General features: G+C 33.3%; 1 protein-coding gene across 4 annotated transcripts in view; it reads left to right on the plus strand.

Moving 5' to 3' along the window:
* Positions 1–8,414, plus strand: part of LOC106068913 (structural maintenance of chromosomes protein 6-like) — a 34,327-nt gene extending 25,913 nt beyond the window's left edge. For all 4 annotated transcript variants that reach the window (XM_056030394.1, XM_056030396.1, XM_056030395.1 and 1 more), the window contains exons 18-27: positions 592–678; positions 2,827–2,994; positions 3,182–3,340; positions 3,541–3,691; positions 4,496–4,626; positions 5,154–5,408; positions 5,532–5,593; positions 6,467–6,716; positions 7,107–7,204; positions 7,939–8,414. In XM_056030394.1, coding sequence (XP_055886369.1) covers positions 592–678; positions 2,827–2,994; positions 3,182–3,340; positions 3,541–3,691; positions 4,496–4,626; positions 5,154–5,408; positions 5,532–5,593; positions 6,467–6,716; positions 7,107–7,204; positions 7,939–8,029 — 1,452 coding nt within the window. In that variant the 3' untranslated portion in view covers positions 8,030–8,414. The remainder of the gene's footprint in view (positions 1–591; positions 679–2,826; positions 2,995–3,181; positions 3,341–3,540; positions 3,692–4,495; positions 4,627–5,153; positions 5,409–5,531; positions 5,594–6,466; positions 6,717–7,106; positions 7,205–7,938) is intronic.
* The last annotated feature ends 8,465 nt before the right edge of the window (positions 8,415–16,879 follow it).

Consider the following 16,879-nt stretch of genomic DNA (forward strand, 5'->3'; position numbering starts at 1 on the left):
AGTAAACAAACTCAGTTCCCTCGCGTGACCTGTCTATCAATGAACTCAATTTGATGAACTAAACAAATGAAAGGGGGTGGAAGTTGTTCATCTCTACCCTTGTTACTTGTGTAGAGGTGTGGGTTGAAGTCCAGTCCCCCTAATAAAGATTTACTACCAAGTGAACAAACTCAGTTCCCTCGTAAAGTATATCAACACGCCTTGTCTTCATAATAAAAAAATGTTTGGTGCATATTCATATAGGCTCTATTTTTAAGCACATTATTATATTTTAATATAAACGTTAATACATTCTATAACAGACATTAATGGAACGAGGTCCACTTTATGCATATTAAATAGGTACAAGGTGTACTTTTTACTATTTGGCCAACTATCCTGCAGTAATATTCATCCGGGGCCAAATATGGCTGAATAATGAAAAAAGGCCGAATATTCTGCCAGAGCCAGAGCTACTATCCGGTGCACCCTAATATATATAGAGAGAGTGTGTAGCAGTTCTGTGTAAAGTTTTTACAACATATATGAAACAAAAGTTTAAGAATAATTTATATATAATTAAGAAAAATATTTATAATTAATTAATTTCAGAGAAGACTTGAAAATGTAATTCTTATAGCTGACAGAGATGAAGCCCATCATGTGATGCTCAAATCTCCACCCGATAAGGCTAGAGAGGTGAGTGTTAAAAAGCACAAGCCTTGTAGGCATATAGTACAGTTAGTTTTAAAATGTAGATGCTAATTTGCATGATAGACATTTTTTAAAATTTCTGCTGATCTTTCAGCATGAAAATAATGCATCTATGATATTGCACATCTTACCTGTGCTTAGTTCATCAGCCACTCATCCCATTGGGACGATTTTTTTTTTGACAATTGCAACAGCTATGGTTTATGATCAAAAGATTCAGAAATGTTTTTTTATGTTAGTACAACAGTTTAGTAAGATTTACAAAGAATTAGTTGCTCCTGCGCTGTTTGGCGTATTGAGTTGTAAGATGTCTCCATAGAATTCTGTCTCCAGCAATGTCTGCAGCCTCTTCCCATCTTGTGTCCATTGCCCTGAGATCCTCCATTAAGGTGTGGCTCCAGGTTATCCCTGTTTGCATTTATCCCATATTTGCCTCCATGTTTTTGCTACCATTGGAACCCATGGTTTATTTTGTTACAAAACCTAATGCAACAATTAGTCACAACCTCATTTAGTGTTTGTAACCCTATCTTTTAGAACTGCAGAGCCACATATTTTTTATTTTTACCGATGACTTCCAGGTTTTCCATACATATGTTCCCACTGGGATGACAGTTGTGTTAAATAGTGGGTTTTTGTCTCAAAACCAATATATGGCTCCTTTTGTCTCGAAAGGCAATGGATGCGCCCAAGTGAGTCACTGGTATTGGCTTAATCTTGAGACGGGGCAGAATCTGGTGTGGCTAATCAAGCCAATTCTAGAACGGCAGACTTTGCCACAATTCGTACATGTGTATGCCTCTGATTTAGGGCTAGCAGACAGGGCAGCTTTCTTTTTTTCCCTCTTGATTAAAGCCGCTTCAATTCTTTTGTTCTCAGCAAGGGTTGTCCCAGCACGCACAGTCTGTCTCCATGCACTCCGGTCTTTGGCTATGTTTTCCCACATACTTTCACTGATGCCTGAGGCTCTCATGTCTCGCTTGCAGACATCTCTATATGTTAGTCTTGGGCGGCCCTTGGGTCTGACTCCTTCCACAAGCTCAGCATATAAGATATCTTTCGGGATTCTACCATCTGGCATGCGGGTGACATGTCCGAGCCAGAGTAATCTTCTTTGTGTCAGGAGAGCATACATGCTGTTCATATTGGCCAATCTCAAAACTTCCTGATTGGAGACATGGTCCCTCCAAGAGATGCCCATTATGCGTCTCAGGCAGCGCAAGTGGAAACTATTCAATCTGTGCTCTTGGTACATGTATGTTGACCAGCTTTCACTGCCGTAAAGGAGAGTGCTCACAACACAGGCGTTGTAGACTAGGATTTTGGTCGCTGTGGTCAATTTACCATTTTCCCAAACGCGCTTGGAGAGTTTTGCCAATGCTGTGGTAGCTTTTCCTATCCTTTTTGTCAGCTCGATGTCTAAGTCTAGGTTACTGACAATTGTTGAACCCAAGTAGGTAAATTCCTGCACCACTGAAAGGGTGTGGTTCCCAATTTGTATTATAGGTATTTCTGCGACGTCTTGTGCCAGGATTTCGGTCTTGGAGAGACTTATAGTCTTCAAAACCAATAGTCTTGCCTAAATAGGCCCTACCCTTTGGAAAATCACTCCATTTCCTATTCAGCATATTATATCATGGCATCTCCATTACTTGTAAGGACGTGCATAGGTATGCAAACTAGTCTACCTTGACAGGGGTACCTAATGCCTTAAATCCTACTTGCATAATTTTTTTATTATCCAAGTTTATTTGTACGCTTATTTTGTGTGCCTATCAGTCAATTTAAAGACACCTAGACACAAGACTAACATGTAAAGCAGCAATAATACTGAAGACACTTAATCAAAAATTACAATTCCAAAACCTAAAAAAAATACTCAGAAAAAGACACTAAATAAAAGCACATTTCTAATTCTTTATGCTAGGAAAAATTGTTAGAATCAGTCAGCAAGTTCAATTTAAAGTCTCTAATTACATGACTGACTTGAATTAACAAATGGATACATTTGGGAGTCAATAATCTAATTTTTATTTGCTGAGAGAATGTCTGTCATTGTTTTGATTTCTGCATTAACATGCTTGGTAGGTTTTGTTGGTGGTTAGCTCAATATTGTGCTCATTTATCATTTAGTGTTTTACAGAAACTGGTGACCAGGCATTTAGCCATCCCACATTCCGCTACTATGCAAATGAGAATTATAATGTGAGGTATCTCATGTCTGATGTACAAGAACAAATTAAAAAGATGGAGCTTGATGAAAAAAAAATAGAGAATGAAAAAAAAAGCATCATTGAGCAGGTGTGTACTGTCAGATGTAAGGATTTTGAGCTTTAGTCGAAATGTTTCTATTTATTGCAGTCCCAGGAGCCTGGGTATAATAATGGTTTGACCTTCATAATTGATATGGTTATTTTAGTCATTACATTTATTTAACTAAGAACAAGATTACATGTTTTGGAAACTATTTTGATCAATATCTTGACAGATTTATAATTGCCAACAAGATATTCAACAAAATCAAGCAGAAGAAAAGAAATGTAGATCAGAACTGACTAAAATCTCTCAAAGTATAAGCAGTATTACATTTGAGGTGAACGAATTACAAGCTCATGAGGATCCTGATCCAGTTGATGTCAAAACTTTAGTAAGAACTTAAAATTTCTGACAACTTTAAGTCTTTTTTTTTATATTAACAAAGAGCAAACCAATGTTTAGCTGTCCATTTGAGTTCTGTGTTTTTTCAAAATCATCCTAAAACTCAACAGATTTACTAGCACTGTAATGCTGCCTGTGACATTTAACATCTCTTAAAAGCTCTTAAAATATTTATGATGTATTGCCTAGGAAGAAGAAGTTGAAAACTACAAAGCCAAAATCAATGAGCTGAAAGCTAAACGGGAGCAGATTCTTTTAGAAAAAACATCCTGTGATGAGAATTATGAGTCTGTTAAGAGGAGTTATTCTCAGTTGGAAACAAGCATAAGAGAAAAATCGGGTAATTAAAATATTTTTATGTTTTCTATTGTAAATTAGACAAAAAAAAGTTGCATATTTTTTTTTATCTTAACAAGACAAGTTTATTCTAACGAATTCTTTAGTATGTGATTGTATAACCCTTTTTTTTTTAAAGCTAAGTAATCATGTTGAGAATGTAGATCAACAGTTATTAAAGAAGGAGCAATAGTCATATTTTAGTAAGACTTCAAAGAACAATAGTTATTTTGAGATAACATATTTAAAGTATTTTTCTATTGTAGTGCCTGGATTTGCTTCTTGGGTAAATCTTCGCAGTAGATTACTGAATCTAATGATTATTGATAGCTTTGTGATAGTTTTGTGAAAATGAACAAGATGCAAGCTTTAAAAATAAAGAAACAAAAAAATGAATTGTTTTTAGTTTTTAAAATGATGCTGGGAATATTAATTTCGTAATTCACACTTTTTGATTGTTGATGGTTTTTTTTCAAATCTAATTAGCCATCAAAATACGTTCCATCTTCTGCACAGCTATTTATCTACATCTTGAGAACCTTTGATCCAATGAGTTATAAATGTTAGGGAAGGAAGAAGAAAATATTTATCAGTACTCAATATTGAAAATAATAAAAATCAAGTAAAATATAATGTATCTTTTTCCACAAAAAAATTATCTATTTACTGTTTATACACTTGTATCTGACCTAATTTTGCTTATAGAAACTTGCAATGATTTCTATTTGAAAAATAGCATGTTTCTTACAAAAAGTAAATGATTTGAATTGGTTTAATACATATTTATTTATTCTGTAATTATTTTCAGATAATGGTTTACCTTTGAGAGAAGAAATCAACCAAGCACAGAATGAACTTGAAAAAATGAGCAATGCTGTTAAACACTACAGCTCCAAGTTGAAAGAACAACAAAGGAAAATACAAGAAGCAAAAGAAAAGGTTTATAATGTCTTATAATGCTCTAAAAATAGTTTGTGGTTTCTAAGTAATTATTTTATATTAAGAGCTTTGGCCTTTTGGTAGGATGTTTCTCAATATAATTTGAATGGAATTATAATGTCTACTGTAATCTTATTCTATTATTGTATGGTACAAAAAAATTTTAGTTTTAAAAATATGTATACTTAGTTTTAATAATATATATAACTCATTTTTCAATGCCAGTGGATTAAGCAATAATCCAAGGAAACAAATTTTCATTTATACGCCTATATATATATATACTTTAGATAATTATTATATAGTTTTTCTGACTGGTTGTGGGAATATACTTTTTATCGTTGGTAAGATGGTTCTAAGTTCAAATTTCGACATCCTGTTATAAAAAATTCCAAAGAAGTATCTTGCTTCTAAAATGTCTTTTAGAGTTTCTTCATTATATCATCTTTCAATAATCCATTTCAAATGTTATATAATGTTCCTACAACTAGTGCTTATGCTGTATTCTAATTGTGTTTTGTCTTTAGGTAGAACAATACAAGTTAGAGCTGGAGACAGACAGGGCTAAAACTTTAGAATTTTGTGCTCCAGTTCAGACCAGTAGGTCCCCAGATAGCATCCAGAGTGAAATCAACCAAATTAAACGCAGAATCAATGAACAAGAAGTACAACAGGGGAATGAAACAGAAATTACAGCAACTTATAAAGAAAAAAAAGATTCACTTGAGCGTGTAAGAAAAGAAGTTGGTCAACTCCAAATCTATTTGAACAAACTGGATGAGGTTAGTTTGAAGATAATTTTATTGGTTCAAACAAATGTCCACTTCAATATTACTACTATAACAATAACAATATAGTTGCAATGTAAATGTACACGTTATAATATTAATTGTTTTCATTTAAAGGTCATGGCCAGAAGAGATATTGCTTACCAAAAGATGAGGAAGCTCATTGCCAACAGGGCAAAGTGAGTTGGTTACATTAATTTTATTTTACCTTCTAACCTTTGAGGTTGCCAGTGTTTAAACTTTTTATGCTGTGCCATTTCTTTACCTGATTTCTAAGAGTTACTTGATGCTTAACTAGTTTGATTAGTAAAAAAAAAATATGCTGTATTTTTGTTCTGTTAGCATTTATTTATATGACTATCATTTAAATTCACTCTATTAGCCCTTATTTTTATCTCCAAAGAGGGTGGGAAAATAATTAATTACAGAGCAAGTCCAAACTCAGGCCTTAGTATGGTAAATATCATCTCATCCCTAACATTGTTCAACAAGTCTCTCTTGGCCAAGCAAGGGTGGTGCTGAGGTAGTAGTAGATTCACTATCAGTTTGTTTTTATTTTCTTGAAGAAAAATACTAATCACCTCCATAAATACATAAATGACAAAGCAAAAAAAAAAAAAAAAATTTATACAATTCTTTATTAACTGGAAAAGGAATAACAGGCAAAGAGAGCTGTCATGGCTACGTTGTTGAAATATTATTCTGATATATTTCATTAAATATTTTACCCTATTATTGGGTTTTGTATATTTTAGTAATTTTCCATCTTTAATATAAAATGCATCTTAAACAGTATTGTGTATCTCATGGATTGAAAGTACAGTACTGGTGGTTTTTAATTTTGAAACATTAACATCTATACAGTCTTTGAAATAGAGCAATCCTTTTCCTTAAGCCAAGGATTGTTCTCCTTCTTATATGGATCTAGACTCTCTACCTCTTTTTTTTTTTCCTCATTACCTTTGTTTTTATCTTGCTTGTTATTGCTGCCATTTTTCTCCTTTATTATCTTATAGCATTGATGAATAGATTTGTATGACTTTTTTTTCTAGATATTATTTTCTCCTACAAATGTCTCAGCGTTCATATACTGGGAAAATGAATTTTGATTTTGAAAAAGAGACCCTGGAGATTTTAGTCAACACATCTCAAGAATCTTCCAACAGAGTAGGCACAGAGGTGAAAGACTTGAAATCGCTATCAGGAGGAGAACGTTCTTTTTCAACTGTATGTTTTATATTGTCTCTATGGGAAGCCATGGAATCACCTTTTAGATGCTTGGATGAGTTTGACATTTTTATGGTAAGTTTTTTAGGCTTAAAAAAATTAAAACGTGGGCAGACAGTAATAAGTCTTCTTCCTTTTCTGAATAAATCTATTTTGCTAGTTCTCTGTGCATTTCTCACTCTTTTCTCCTCAGTATAGTTAATTTCAAAAATTTTTGTATTTTAAATGTTATTCAACTATTGTCTCATCAAAAACAAAATTGAAAATCTGATGTAGTTTTTATTTGTCCAATATTAAAATGAACCTTGACTGTAATCAATCATAATTTTATTGCAAATCATACATGTACTTATAGCAATTGATATTGTTTACTTGTTTCTTATTATTATTTCCTCCAGATACCCCATAATGTGCTGTTAACACAAGAGGTCAGCATTTTAATTTGTTTTTATTGTCTATCTCTAGGACATGGTCAACAGAAGAATCAGTATGGACATGATGATGGCTACAGCTGACATGCACAAAAACCAACAGTTCATATTTTTGACACCACAAGACATGAGGTAAACAATTGGTAGCAACCCCTAAAATGAAAGCTGCAATGTCTTTGTGCTATTTCTTAATGGTTTAAAGTTGAGATCACTGTGTGAATGGGATATTAATGAAGTTTTTGAGTTACATCATATTGTGTGATTATGACCGTATTATATTTAAGTCTAGTTTCTCAAAAGTCCAAATGCACAAATATTGGAAACATATTGCTAATTTAATTCTTTACAAAAAAAAAAATTTTTTTTAACTGTTTTCCTATTTGTATCTTCAAAATGTTTTACAGCATAGAAGTCGTATAAGAACTTATTTTCAATAAGTACCAAATAGAAATAAGGCTCTGCATTTGAATCATGTTCATATATTTTAAATTTTTTAGTTGATCAACCTTTGGCAATACACCCTTCAGTTGTAACACTTTTTTTTTTTTTTTTGGAGGAAGGATCGCTTTTATTGGAATACTTATCATAGCTACCATTTTTTTTTGTTATAAACTACATGAAACAGATTACAGAAAAAAATTACACTATTATGTAAATTTGTTGTTTATTAATTGCTTAACAGTTTATCTATTCACTTTTTAATAGCTTAACGTTTAGTAAATGAAAATTAGTTTTCTTCTCACAATTTTCTTTAAATTTCTAAATAAACAGTAAAGTAGTTCTCAGAATTTACTTAAGCTTTATAATATATATATATATATATATTTAATGTAATGTTAATCTTAATATCATTATTTATTTTTCAGCTCGGTTAGAACAATTAGCAATGTTAAAATCTACCGCATGCAAGATCCAGAGAGAAATCAAGTTCCTAAGTTGCCCAGTACTCAGCCATAGGCTCATCTTGATCTTATCCTAATATACTTTGATCATACATGTCTCATGATGTCTGCTATGAACATATCATGTGCCATGTTTCTTAATAAAATTGTTCAGTAATCTGCCTTAGGCTGATCTTGATCTGATCTATATACAGGTATATTTATACTTTCATTATACCTGTTGAGAACACATTATGTACATAGTGCCATGTTTCTTATTAAAAATTGAAATGAAAATAACTTTGTGGTTTCATTTTGATGACTTTTGTTCATAAATATGTTTCAATTTTTGTTTTCTATTTTTAATTTGCTGTTAAGTTCTGTTGATTGAAAAAGAAAAAAAAAGCTTTTCATTGCTGCAGATTCGTGATAATATCCATAATACATTCTTTAGATAACAATATATTTCGTTTTATAATTGCCTAAGCTTGCAGAATCATACCAATTTCAAGCATTGGTTCCTGTTAAAATTAGTTTGCAGACCTCATTAGTAGGAAACGAGAGCATGATACTGCATTTGGGGCTGCATAAATGAAATTTTCATATAAATGGGCATTGGTGCATTAACACTATTTTGTGACTGGTGGGTTCGGATTTCAAATTAATATACAAAATAAATTGTACTGCTGCGCCTAATCCAGGTACACGACGTATGTGCACATCTGCCGGCAGGCTTAATTAGCTACGTTTTGGTCAAACATAGGCAGGCAAGGCAATGTCAGTCTTCTGCATCAGTGGCTTCATTATGGGTGTGGTTCGCATCGAGTGACACCCAAGTAGGAAAAATATCTCTAGACATAAATTCCCAAACATGCCTAGGGACATCTACTGTAGTCATCTATATCCTCAATATACTTTATTTTAGGGGATGCAAAGGTGGTCTTTCTTTCAAATAGGTTGTATTTGCATTTTAGTTATTTTATAATTTAGTATTAATCGGGTAAAAACATTTCTACCAAATTTTAAGAAATTAAATTATGAATTTATGAGACGTCGTTTCATCACATGTTTACCTTAGCAACAAAATCGATTCAAAAGGTTCTTTTGAATAAAACATTTAATCTCTTCACCAACGCAATTCTATAGTCTACCTCCTTTTTACAACAGAACGGAACAATTTCTCCCGACTAACGTATCATCGTAGGCCTACTATTGCTTTTTTTTTTCTTTGCGTGAACAGAATAAGCCCACTACAAAACGCTTTGCTAACCACAATGATCTTAGCCTAACTAAAGGACAGCAAGCTCTTTACAAATTTAGCATGATCTACTATAGCTTTTCTTACGCTGTGTGGGGCGCCCCATTGGGGGAGGGTGACATCCTGACCAATGGGGTTCAAATTATTTTACAAGGGTAAAATTAAACAGTTGTAATTTCATTGTAGTTGACAATAAACGTTTGAATAAACACAGTAGGATGAAATTATTATCAATGTTTAAAAAGTTAAATTATCATCTTCTAATAAGGACCTTTTAAAATGTCTAATGTTAGCAACAATATCAATTCCAAACTTTTTGAAGAAGATATTTCAAAACTTTTCCGTTGTTGAGGAGGAGCGGTAAAGCGCTTGCCTTCCGAACCGGGGGTCGCGGATTCGAATCCTGGTGAAGACTTGGATTTATTTTTATTTCTGGATCTTTGGGGAAAAGTAAAGATGGTTGGTCGTTGTGCTTGCCAAATGACACCCTCGTTAACCATATGCCACAAACAGATGATCTTTAGACCTAGGCTACATCATCTGCCCCCCCCCCCAGGTCTGAAAGGGGGAACTTTAACTTAGTCTCCGTTGTAGACGCCAGAGAAAGAGTTTATGAAGCTCAGACAGGAAAACACTAGACAAAGCCAGGGGCGGACTGGGTATCAAAAATCGGCCCGGGCATTACCATACAAACCGGCCCACAAATGGCATGTCATATATTTTCGGTGGGTGGGTGGGATTTTTACCCCACTCCGCAATTTATATATATATATATATATATATATATATATATATATATATATATATATATATATATATATATATATATATATATATATATATATAGGTGTGTGTGTAAATATAGTTGATCCTTATTACATTCTGATCTTTCATTCTTTCAAACGTTTTTTCTACCCTAGAATACTCTCTTCCTATAATTAGTGGAAAGACAGTAGGCCCTACACACTGCCAAAGGGCAGTGGGGTCCGGGGCCGGAACCAAGCATTATTTCCGTTATTTTAAGCTTTAAAAATGCATTTTCTGAGATATCTACAGTGCCTGCTACTCTTCCGCAAAAAAAAATTTCAAAAACCAAAGCTGCTATTCACTGGAGTCCACCGACTGGTAGAAAATGATAAAATGCTTTAGTTTTTGTATTGGAGGGGGTAGGGAAACCACAAAACCCATTTTGGCTACGCTCATGAAATTTGGTGATTGTAGTTTGCTTAAGTTGGCTGCACTGGGGTAGTAAGTAAAGTTTCCCTTTCAGACAATGAGTTCTGAGGCAAGTGATGGTTTGAAGACCCTCCCCTCCCGGCTACGCCCATGTGTTATATTATATGTGTAAGCCTAATTCTCTACAAAATATATAAAGTTTGATAACGCATCGAAAACTGAATGTATGCATTCGTTAGGATTACATAATGTATTCTATTTATACGTGTAGGCCTATGTACTCTGAAAACTATAAACAATACAATAGCAGCCTAATGAGTTGAAGCTTTTTGGTATTACTTATAGATTACAGGGTTTTCTTCAAAAAATAAGATTGTTACGTCTTACGCATTTCATGTGTCAATCTTGTCATGCATATTGATCTGTGACTTAAAATATGGTAAATCATTGGTTTTCCTGACTGACTCAGGCAACCCATTCCATTAAAAGATAAGAGAAAGCAGAACGGTTAGAGAGGCACTTACTTAATGTGAAAAGCTCTTGCTTCCTGCTAGTAGGGGGCCTACATTCTCAAAAAAAAAAAAGCGATTTAGGCCTATATATGGATCTACCATGACCCATTATTTAAAATATAAATCTCCTTTTATTAAATATCGGATGTGACAGCGCTATATAAATTATTGTAATTATTATAATAATGTTCATCATTAATGACTTCATACTAAGCATAAGTTTGCCATTAATTATGATAGTATAAAAATTGATTTAGACTTAGATTTATTTTTTAATTAAATATTTTTTTGTAAGCCTTAAGTGTAGATCTATGTTATTAAAAATAAACAAAAAGAAACTTATTTTTTCTTTTCAAATCGCAGAAAGTAGAGCTTTATACCCATATTGAGCTGTGAATAAGTTGGGTGGTTTGCAATTTCGCGGCTGTGTGTATGTGTTAAAGTTAATTTCTATTAAGTATTGTTAAAGAGCGAATTGTCGCACCCTTTTTTTTTTTGCTGCTTTATATCAATCATGGAACAATGTTTTCTAACTTAACCTCTCTCATCCCTCTTTTTGGTTAAACCATTAAAAGACGGGGGAGGAAAGGAGCAAAAAAAAAAAAATGGGAGTGTAATCAAAGAACCATGCCGACCAGCAAAATGATTAGGCCAAACACAACCTCGAAGACATCAAAGCAGTTCATGCCGCTCTTTCATAGCAGAAAGTACGGTCTAACGTTTTGCAAATGAAAATACGTAGGCCTACAGTGTATAGTGTATTTTTTGGGTGGGGTATTCTTGTTGAATTTCAAACAAAATTAATTGTAATAAGAATAAAAACAAACAAACAAGAAAACGTGTTCGAGCCTTTGTGTCTTGCTGCTGTCACTTTTGTTTTAAGTTGTCTGCATTGATTTTTTTTTCTTTGGTCGCTACCAGACCGCCCATTTGGTACCGGCCCACCGGGCATTTGCCCGTTTGAGCATATAGCCAGTCCGCCCCTGGACAAAGCTAACGGCGCTTCCCCAGACTACATTGCTGGATGAACAGGTAACCTATTGCCTCTCTAAAAGGCCTAGCCAAAACGGCGGCGCCAAAACGTCACGTACCGACGGACTTGGACTTTGCTGATGACGTTGCACTACTCGGGGCTACAAATAAATGCATTCAAGAAATGACGGAGAGCCTAGATAGAGAGGAACCCAAAATTGGCCTCCGCATAAACCTGGATAATACTAAAATTTTACTAGTGGGATATAAGGCAAAGGGTGCCCCCGTCAGACTTGGCGAGTCAAAGCTTGAAGAGTTGGACAAGTTCACATACCTTGGCAGCATCATAACAAATGATGGGGATGCCTACCATGATGTAGCATAGGAACAGGAAAGGCGGGGAGCATTTTCCAAAGGCTGCAGCCTATTTGGACTAGCCAAGCCATTGGACTCGAGACAAAAATACACCTTCTTAACACAATCGTCATTCCAACTGCAACATATGCATGTGAAACATAGAAGTCATCTCTCAAAATTGAAAAACACTAAATGTGGCTCAACAAAGATGGCTAAGACAGATTTTAGGAGTCAGTTATAGAGATCGGGTCTAAATCAAGGAATTCCTATGCCGAACTGGAAGTCGACCCCTTAGTAAGATTGTGACAGAGCGTCGCATGAGGTTTGCGGGACATGTTCTCCGACAAAATGAATTACGCATAAGAAGCGTTGCGATAGCATATTAGTACAACTTGGCGCTACACATTCATGGAGGTCCTCAGAGCAGGCGGGAAGAGGCTTCAGACATAAACAGTGACAGATTTTTGTGGAAACAGCTTGACGGCAAAGGCGCTTTTTATAGAAGACAAAAGTTGATCGATGTAATTTTTTCTCTGTAAAGTATAAATGGGACTAATTCCACTTATGTCATCACATTATAATAGTCAAGTAGGCCTACAATTTCTTTTCCTTGTTCGATATCAAACAAAAGAATAAAATACCAATAGTGAATTAACTAATTGTTGTGTTTTGTGAGTGTGTTGTTTAATGATTCTTGTTTTGTCAGATAAAAGAAATAATAGATGTGAGCGTTGGACTGTCGTTCGGCCGCCACGATGGTCCAGGATTCAAACCCTGCTCGCTGCCATTCTAAGTAGGCCTATCTTATATATCTATATGTTTGTAAGACAGGGAAGTCATATACTAAGGGTAAATCTACTATTGCCATCGGTTTCTAGATCTGGATCAATAGATGCAGAAATTGGTGTAGCGATAGTTATTTAACAAATAAAGTTATTTATTAAATAACCTAAGTCTTGGGAAATATATAAATCTCTAGTTTACTCTGGACTCATTTTAAGTAGATCTAATATTATTAGTATATTGACTCATATTTAAACTATTTGATCCAAATTTTTACTCAGCAGCTTAACTTTCATAAAAATTCTGGCCAACTAGTTCCTTTTCCTTTTCAACCCTTTCATCGTACAGCATGGATAAACTGCAGCCAGTAAAACTTGCTAAAGTACGTACACCTCAGCTGTAAAATCATTTTAATTAATAATAGATTGTTTTAATATGCATTATGTTTATTTGTTATAGCAGGTATATTTTTTCGGATATAGTCCTAACGTTGTAATTATTGTAGATTTAGAAGAAATTAGAGTTAATATTACATTATCGAAAATAGGACAATTCGCTCATTCATTGATTTTATTTTAATTGATATTAATAAATTTTAGTCAATTGACTATTGTAACTTGTTTGAGTTGAGACCGAGAAATGTAGAGTGAAGATTTAGATATAGATCAATATAGACTCTAGTAGATATAGATCTATTAACTAGATCTAGAATAATCCAGATTTGAAGTCAAAATCTAGGATGGATATCTAGATAATAGATAATGACTAGATTTTTACTAATTCTAGTCTTCTAGTCTAAGTCAGATCTAGAATTCTAGATCTAGAATATCTAGCTAGAGTTAGACTAGGCACTACTAGACTTTTCTAGATCTAGTAGTAGGGAGGGGAAATAAAAAATTAATCTTTGAAAAAACAATTTTTCGTTAGTACATCATTAAAACACTTTTAAAGTTAATTAAAGAACTTTCCAATGGTGTTTAAATTATGACTGTATGTCTAATAGTCTAGTTAGAAAGTTATGATTTTTTTGTGTCGTTTTGGCTTAACATTGTTGACATGGAACAAGTAAGATGAGTCATCATGAGAGCATCTCATACCCCCCGCTCAAAAAGTTAAAAAGTTAGGAATTGAGTTTCATAGAGGATAAATCTACTTATTAAATAAGAAATTTAATAGTAGATTTAGTATTCATAGTGAATTTCTAGCTCACAAATCTGATTTCATTTATATTTATGAACTTTACTTGTTTAAAATGTAAATATTGATGAAATAAACAAATTATCGGGTCTAGATCTACAAGAAATGTCAGAGAGGCGGGGACAAAATGGCGGCGTTGTGATGGCAGAAAATAATAAAATATTTAAAAAGTAGGATCAAAATCGTCTGAAACAATTATTTTTCAAATGCGCTTTATAATTCATGCGAAGACGATTAATACATAAAATCTATTTGAATATATCCAGAATATTAGGCCTTACATGGCCTCCAGTGGTTTTACATTGATGACGAAATTTCCTTATCAAAATTCAGTAAATTCTGTAAATCCCATAGCCCCCAATGGTAACCGTATTTTCAAGTTTTTGAGCGATGCGACTGGGATATCGCGATAAAACTTGGTAGAATTATAGCCAGGCATGATATCTACCGTGAAAAAAAAAAGAATCATTGATCATTTTCCTGGACCCTGTATTGCTAAAAACAAAAAAATGAGTATTTTTTATAATAAATGTAAAAATGACAAATAACTTTAAAAAAAAACGTAATTAAGCTTTATATAGGCCATTGTCTAAAGTAATCGATAACACTAGTTTAAAACTCTCACATTTCATTCAAAAGTGTACTAAATTTGCAAGTGTGGCTTATGTGAAAAAAAGTCAAAAACGCAATCCCAAGTTTATCGGTCATTTTTTACTTTCACACTTCCATGTTTTTTCGCCTAACTACTAGTAGTAATCTAGAATCTAGTACATTACTAGACATTATGATTTAATTCTATTCAAATCTAGATCTATATTATAATATATATATATATTGAATTGCTATGAGTATATCTACAGAAAATCCCCAAAAGACTTAAGTCAAAGTCTAAGTTATAGAGGACTAAGAGTTTTTTAATGAAATAGATCTTTTTGCAATATATTACTAGTATTACTGATCTACATTTAACAAATCTATATTTGGATGAGAAAATAGATCTAAATTTATATCACTTTAACCACATTCTTTTGAACCTTTTCATTTCCAGGCTTTTTTTTTTATATAGAAATTAGATGCCTCTCAAATTTGCATTTTACTGCAATAGTACCTCAATCAACTGAATGCTTTTAAAAAGCTATGCTTAAGGTTTAATTAAAGTATAAAAACAAATCTTGGCAATATGAACTTTAAAAAAAAAGGTCATATTTTCCCTATTCAATAGCTCTTGTAGAGTTATAAAACTACCTACTTTAGTGATTAAAATGTTAATTTAGACTAGCATGTAATTGGGGTGGCTTCTAGGTAGTGCGGTATGTGCACTGGACTGTCGTTCAGACTTGTCAATGGTCCCAGGTTCATATCCTGCCCACTGGTATCCCCTGTTGTCCTGCAGGATGTTTGGGCTAGCTAGTAAATTATCTTCAACTCTGAAGGAGCACCCGAAACGTTAAACATTTTACAAACAAACAAAAACATTTTAACCTTTGTTGGAATTTCAGTTACATAAATCTAGATTGAAAATCTTGTTTTTCTTTCTTTTAATTCTTATAGGTTCTGAAAGTACTTGGCCGTACAGGTTCCCAGGGTCAATGTACACAGGTAATTTTTTTTTATTTATATCTAGTAATGTTAAAGTTAAATTCATTGACTTTGTGATGTGAAAGTAGAAGAAAATTTAGTTTATTCACTGAACTTGCTTTGATTATATTAACCATTTCACCACTAAGCAGTTGTAAGAAACTATCTACCCCATCCCTAAGAGAAGGGATATAACTCAGTATCAGCTAATTAAAAAAATCGATTTTTTGACTAAATTCACAGAAAAAAACTAATAAAACTTAACAAAAACCTTCTTTTTATAATAGAAAAAATAGACCTAGGGTTAAGCATCATGTTTGAAGGCCTACAGAGCTCAAAAACATTAAAATATCAAGTCATATTTAGTTGCCTTCCAATCTCCCGTTTCACTAGATCTAACATATTCAATACAGGATCTAGCATCAATTTTTTATTTATTTTCACTACTATCGGTCTTAAATGGTTCTAAAACACTTTACCCAATCATTATATCCTTATTCTACAGATTAAACATTAATATTCCCATTAAAATCTTATTCTATTAAAGCCTAAACATAAGCCTAAATATGTTCCATTTTGAAGGCTAGCAAAAAAAAACGTAATTTTCAAAAAATCGTAAAAATCCAATCTAACATGCTGCAGAGTCAAAATAAGCACCTAAAAATAGCATCACTATCGCTCTTCTAGGTCAGAGTTAGTAAAGGTATAAATAGTTTTAAAAACTAGCAGTGCGTGCGTAAACGAAACAACCCAAAATCGGCGGTCGCCGGCGACTCTAGTTGTCAACCAGTAGAGGCGACTCTAGTTGTCAAAGGGTTAACCATTCCACAACTATAGTCACTGCTACTGGTAGACTACTAGAGGTGCAGAATTCACAGAATTCAGGTTGTTTTGTTTACTGCAAGTTTTCAAATACCTTTTTATACCTTCACAAACTCTGACCTTTGAGAGCAATAATGAAGCTATTTTTAGATGTTCATGTACTAGAGTGTAGTATCTGCAACATGTTGGAATAAACTTATGATTTTTGAAAATATTATTTTTTAAGGCTACAAAAAAAAATTAAACATATTTAGGTTTAATGTTCCAGCTG

The sequence above is a fragment of the Biomphalaria glabrata genome, chromosome 5, assembly GCF_947242115.1.
Source record: "Biomphalaria glabrata chromosome 5, xgBioGlab47.1, whole genome shotgun sequence".
Taxonomy (NCBI): Eukaryota; Metazoa; Mollusca; class Gastropoda; family Planorbidae; genus Biomphalaria; species Biomphalaria glabrata.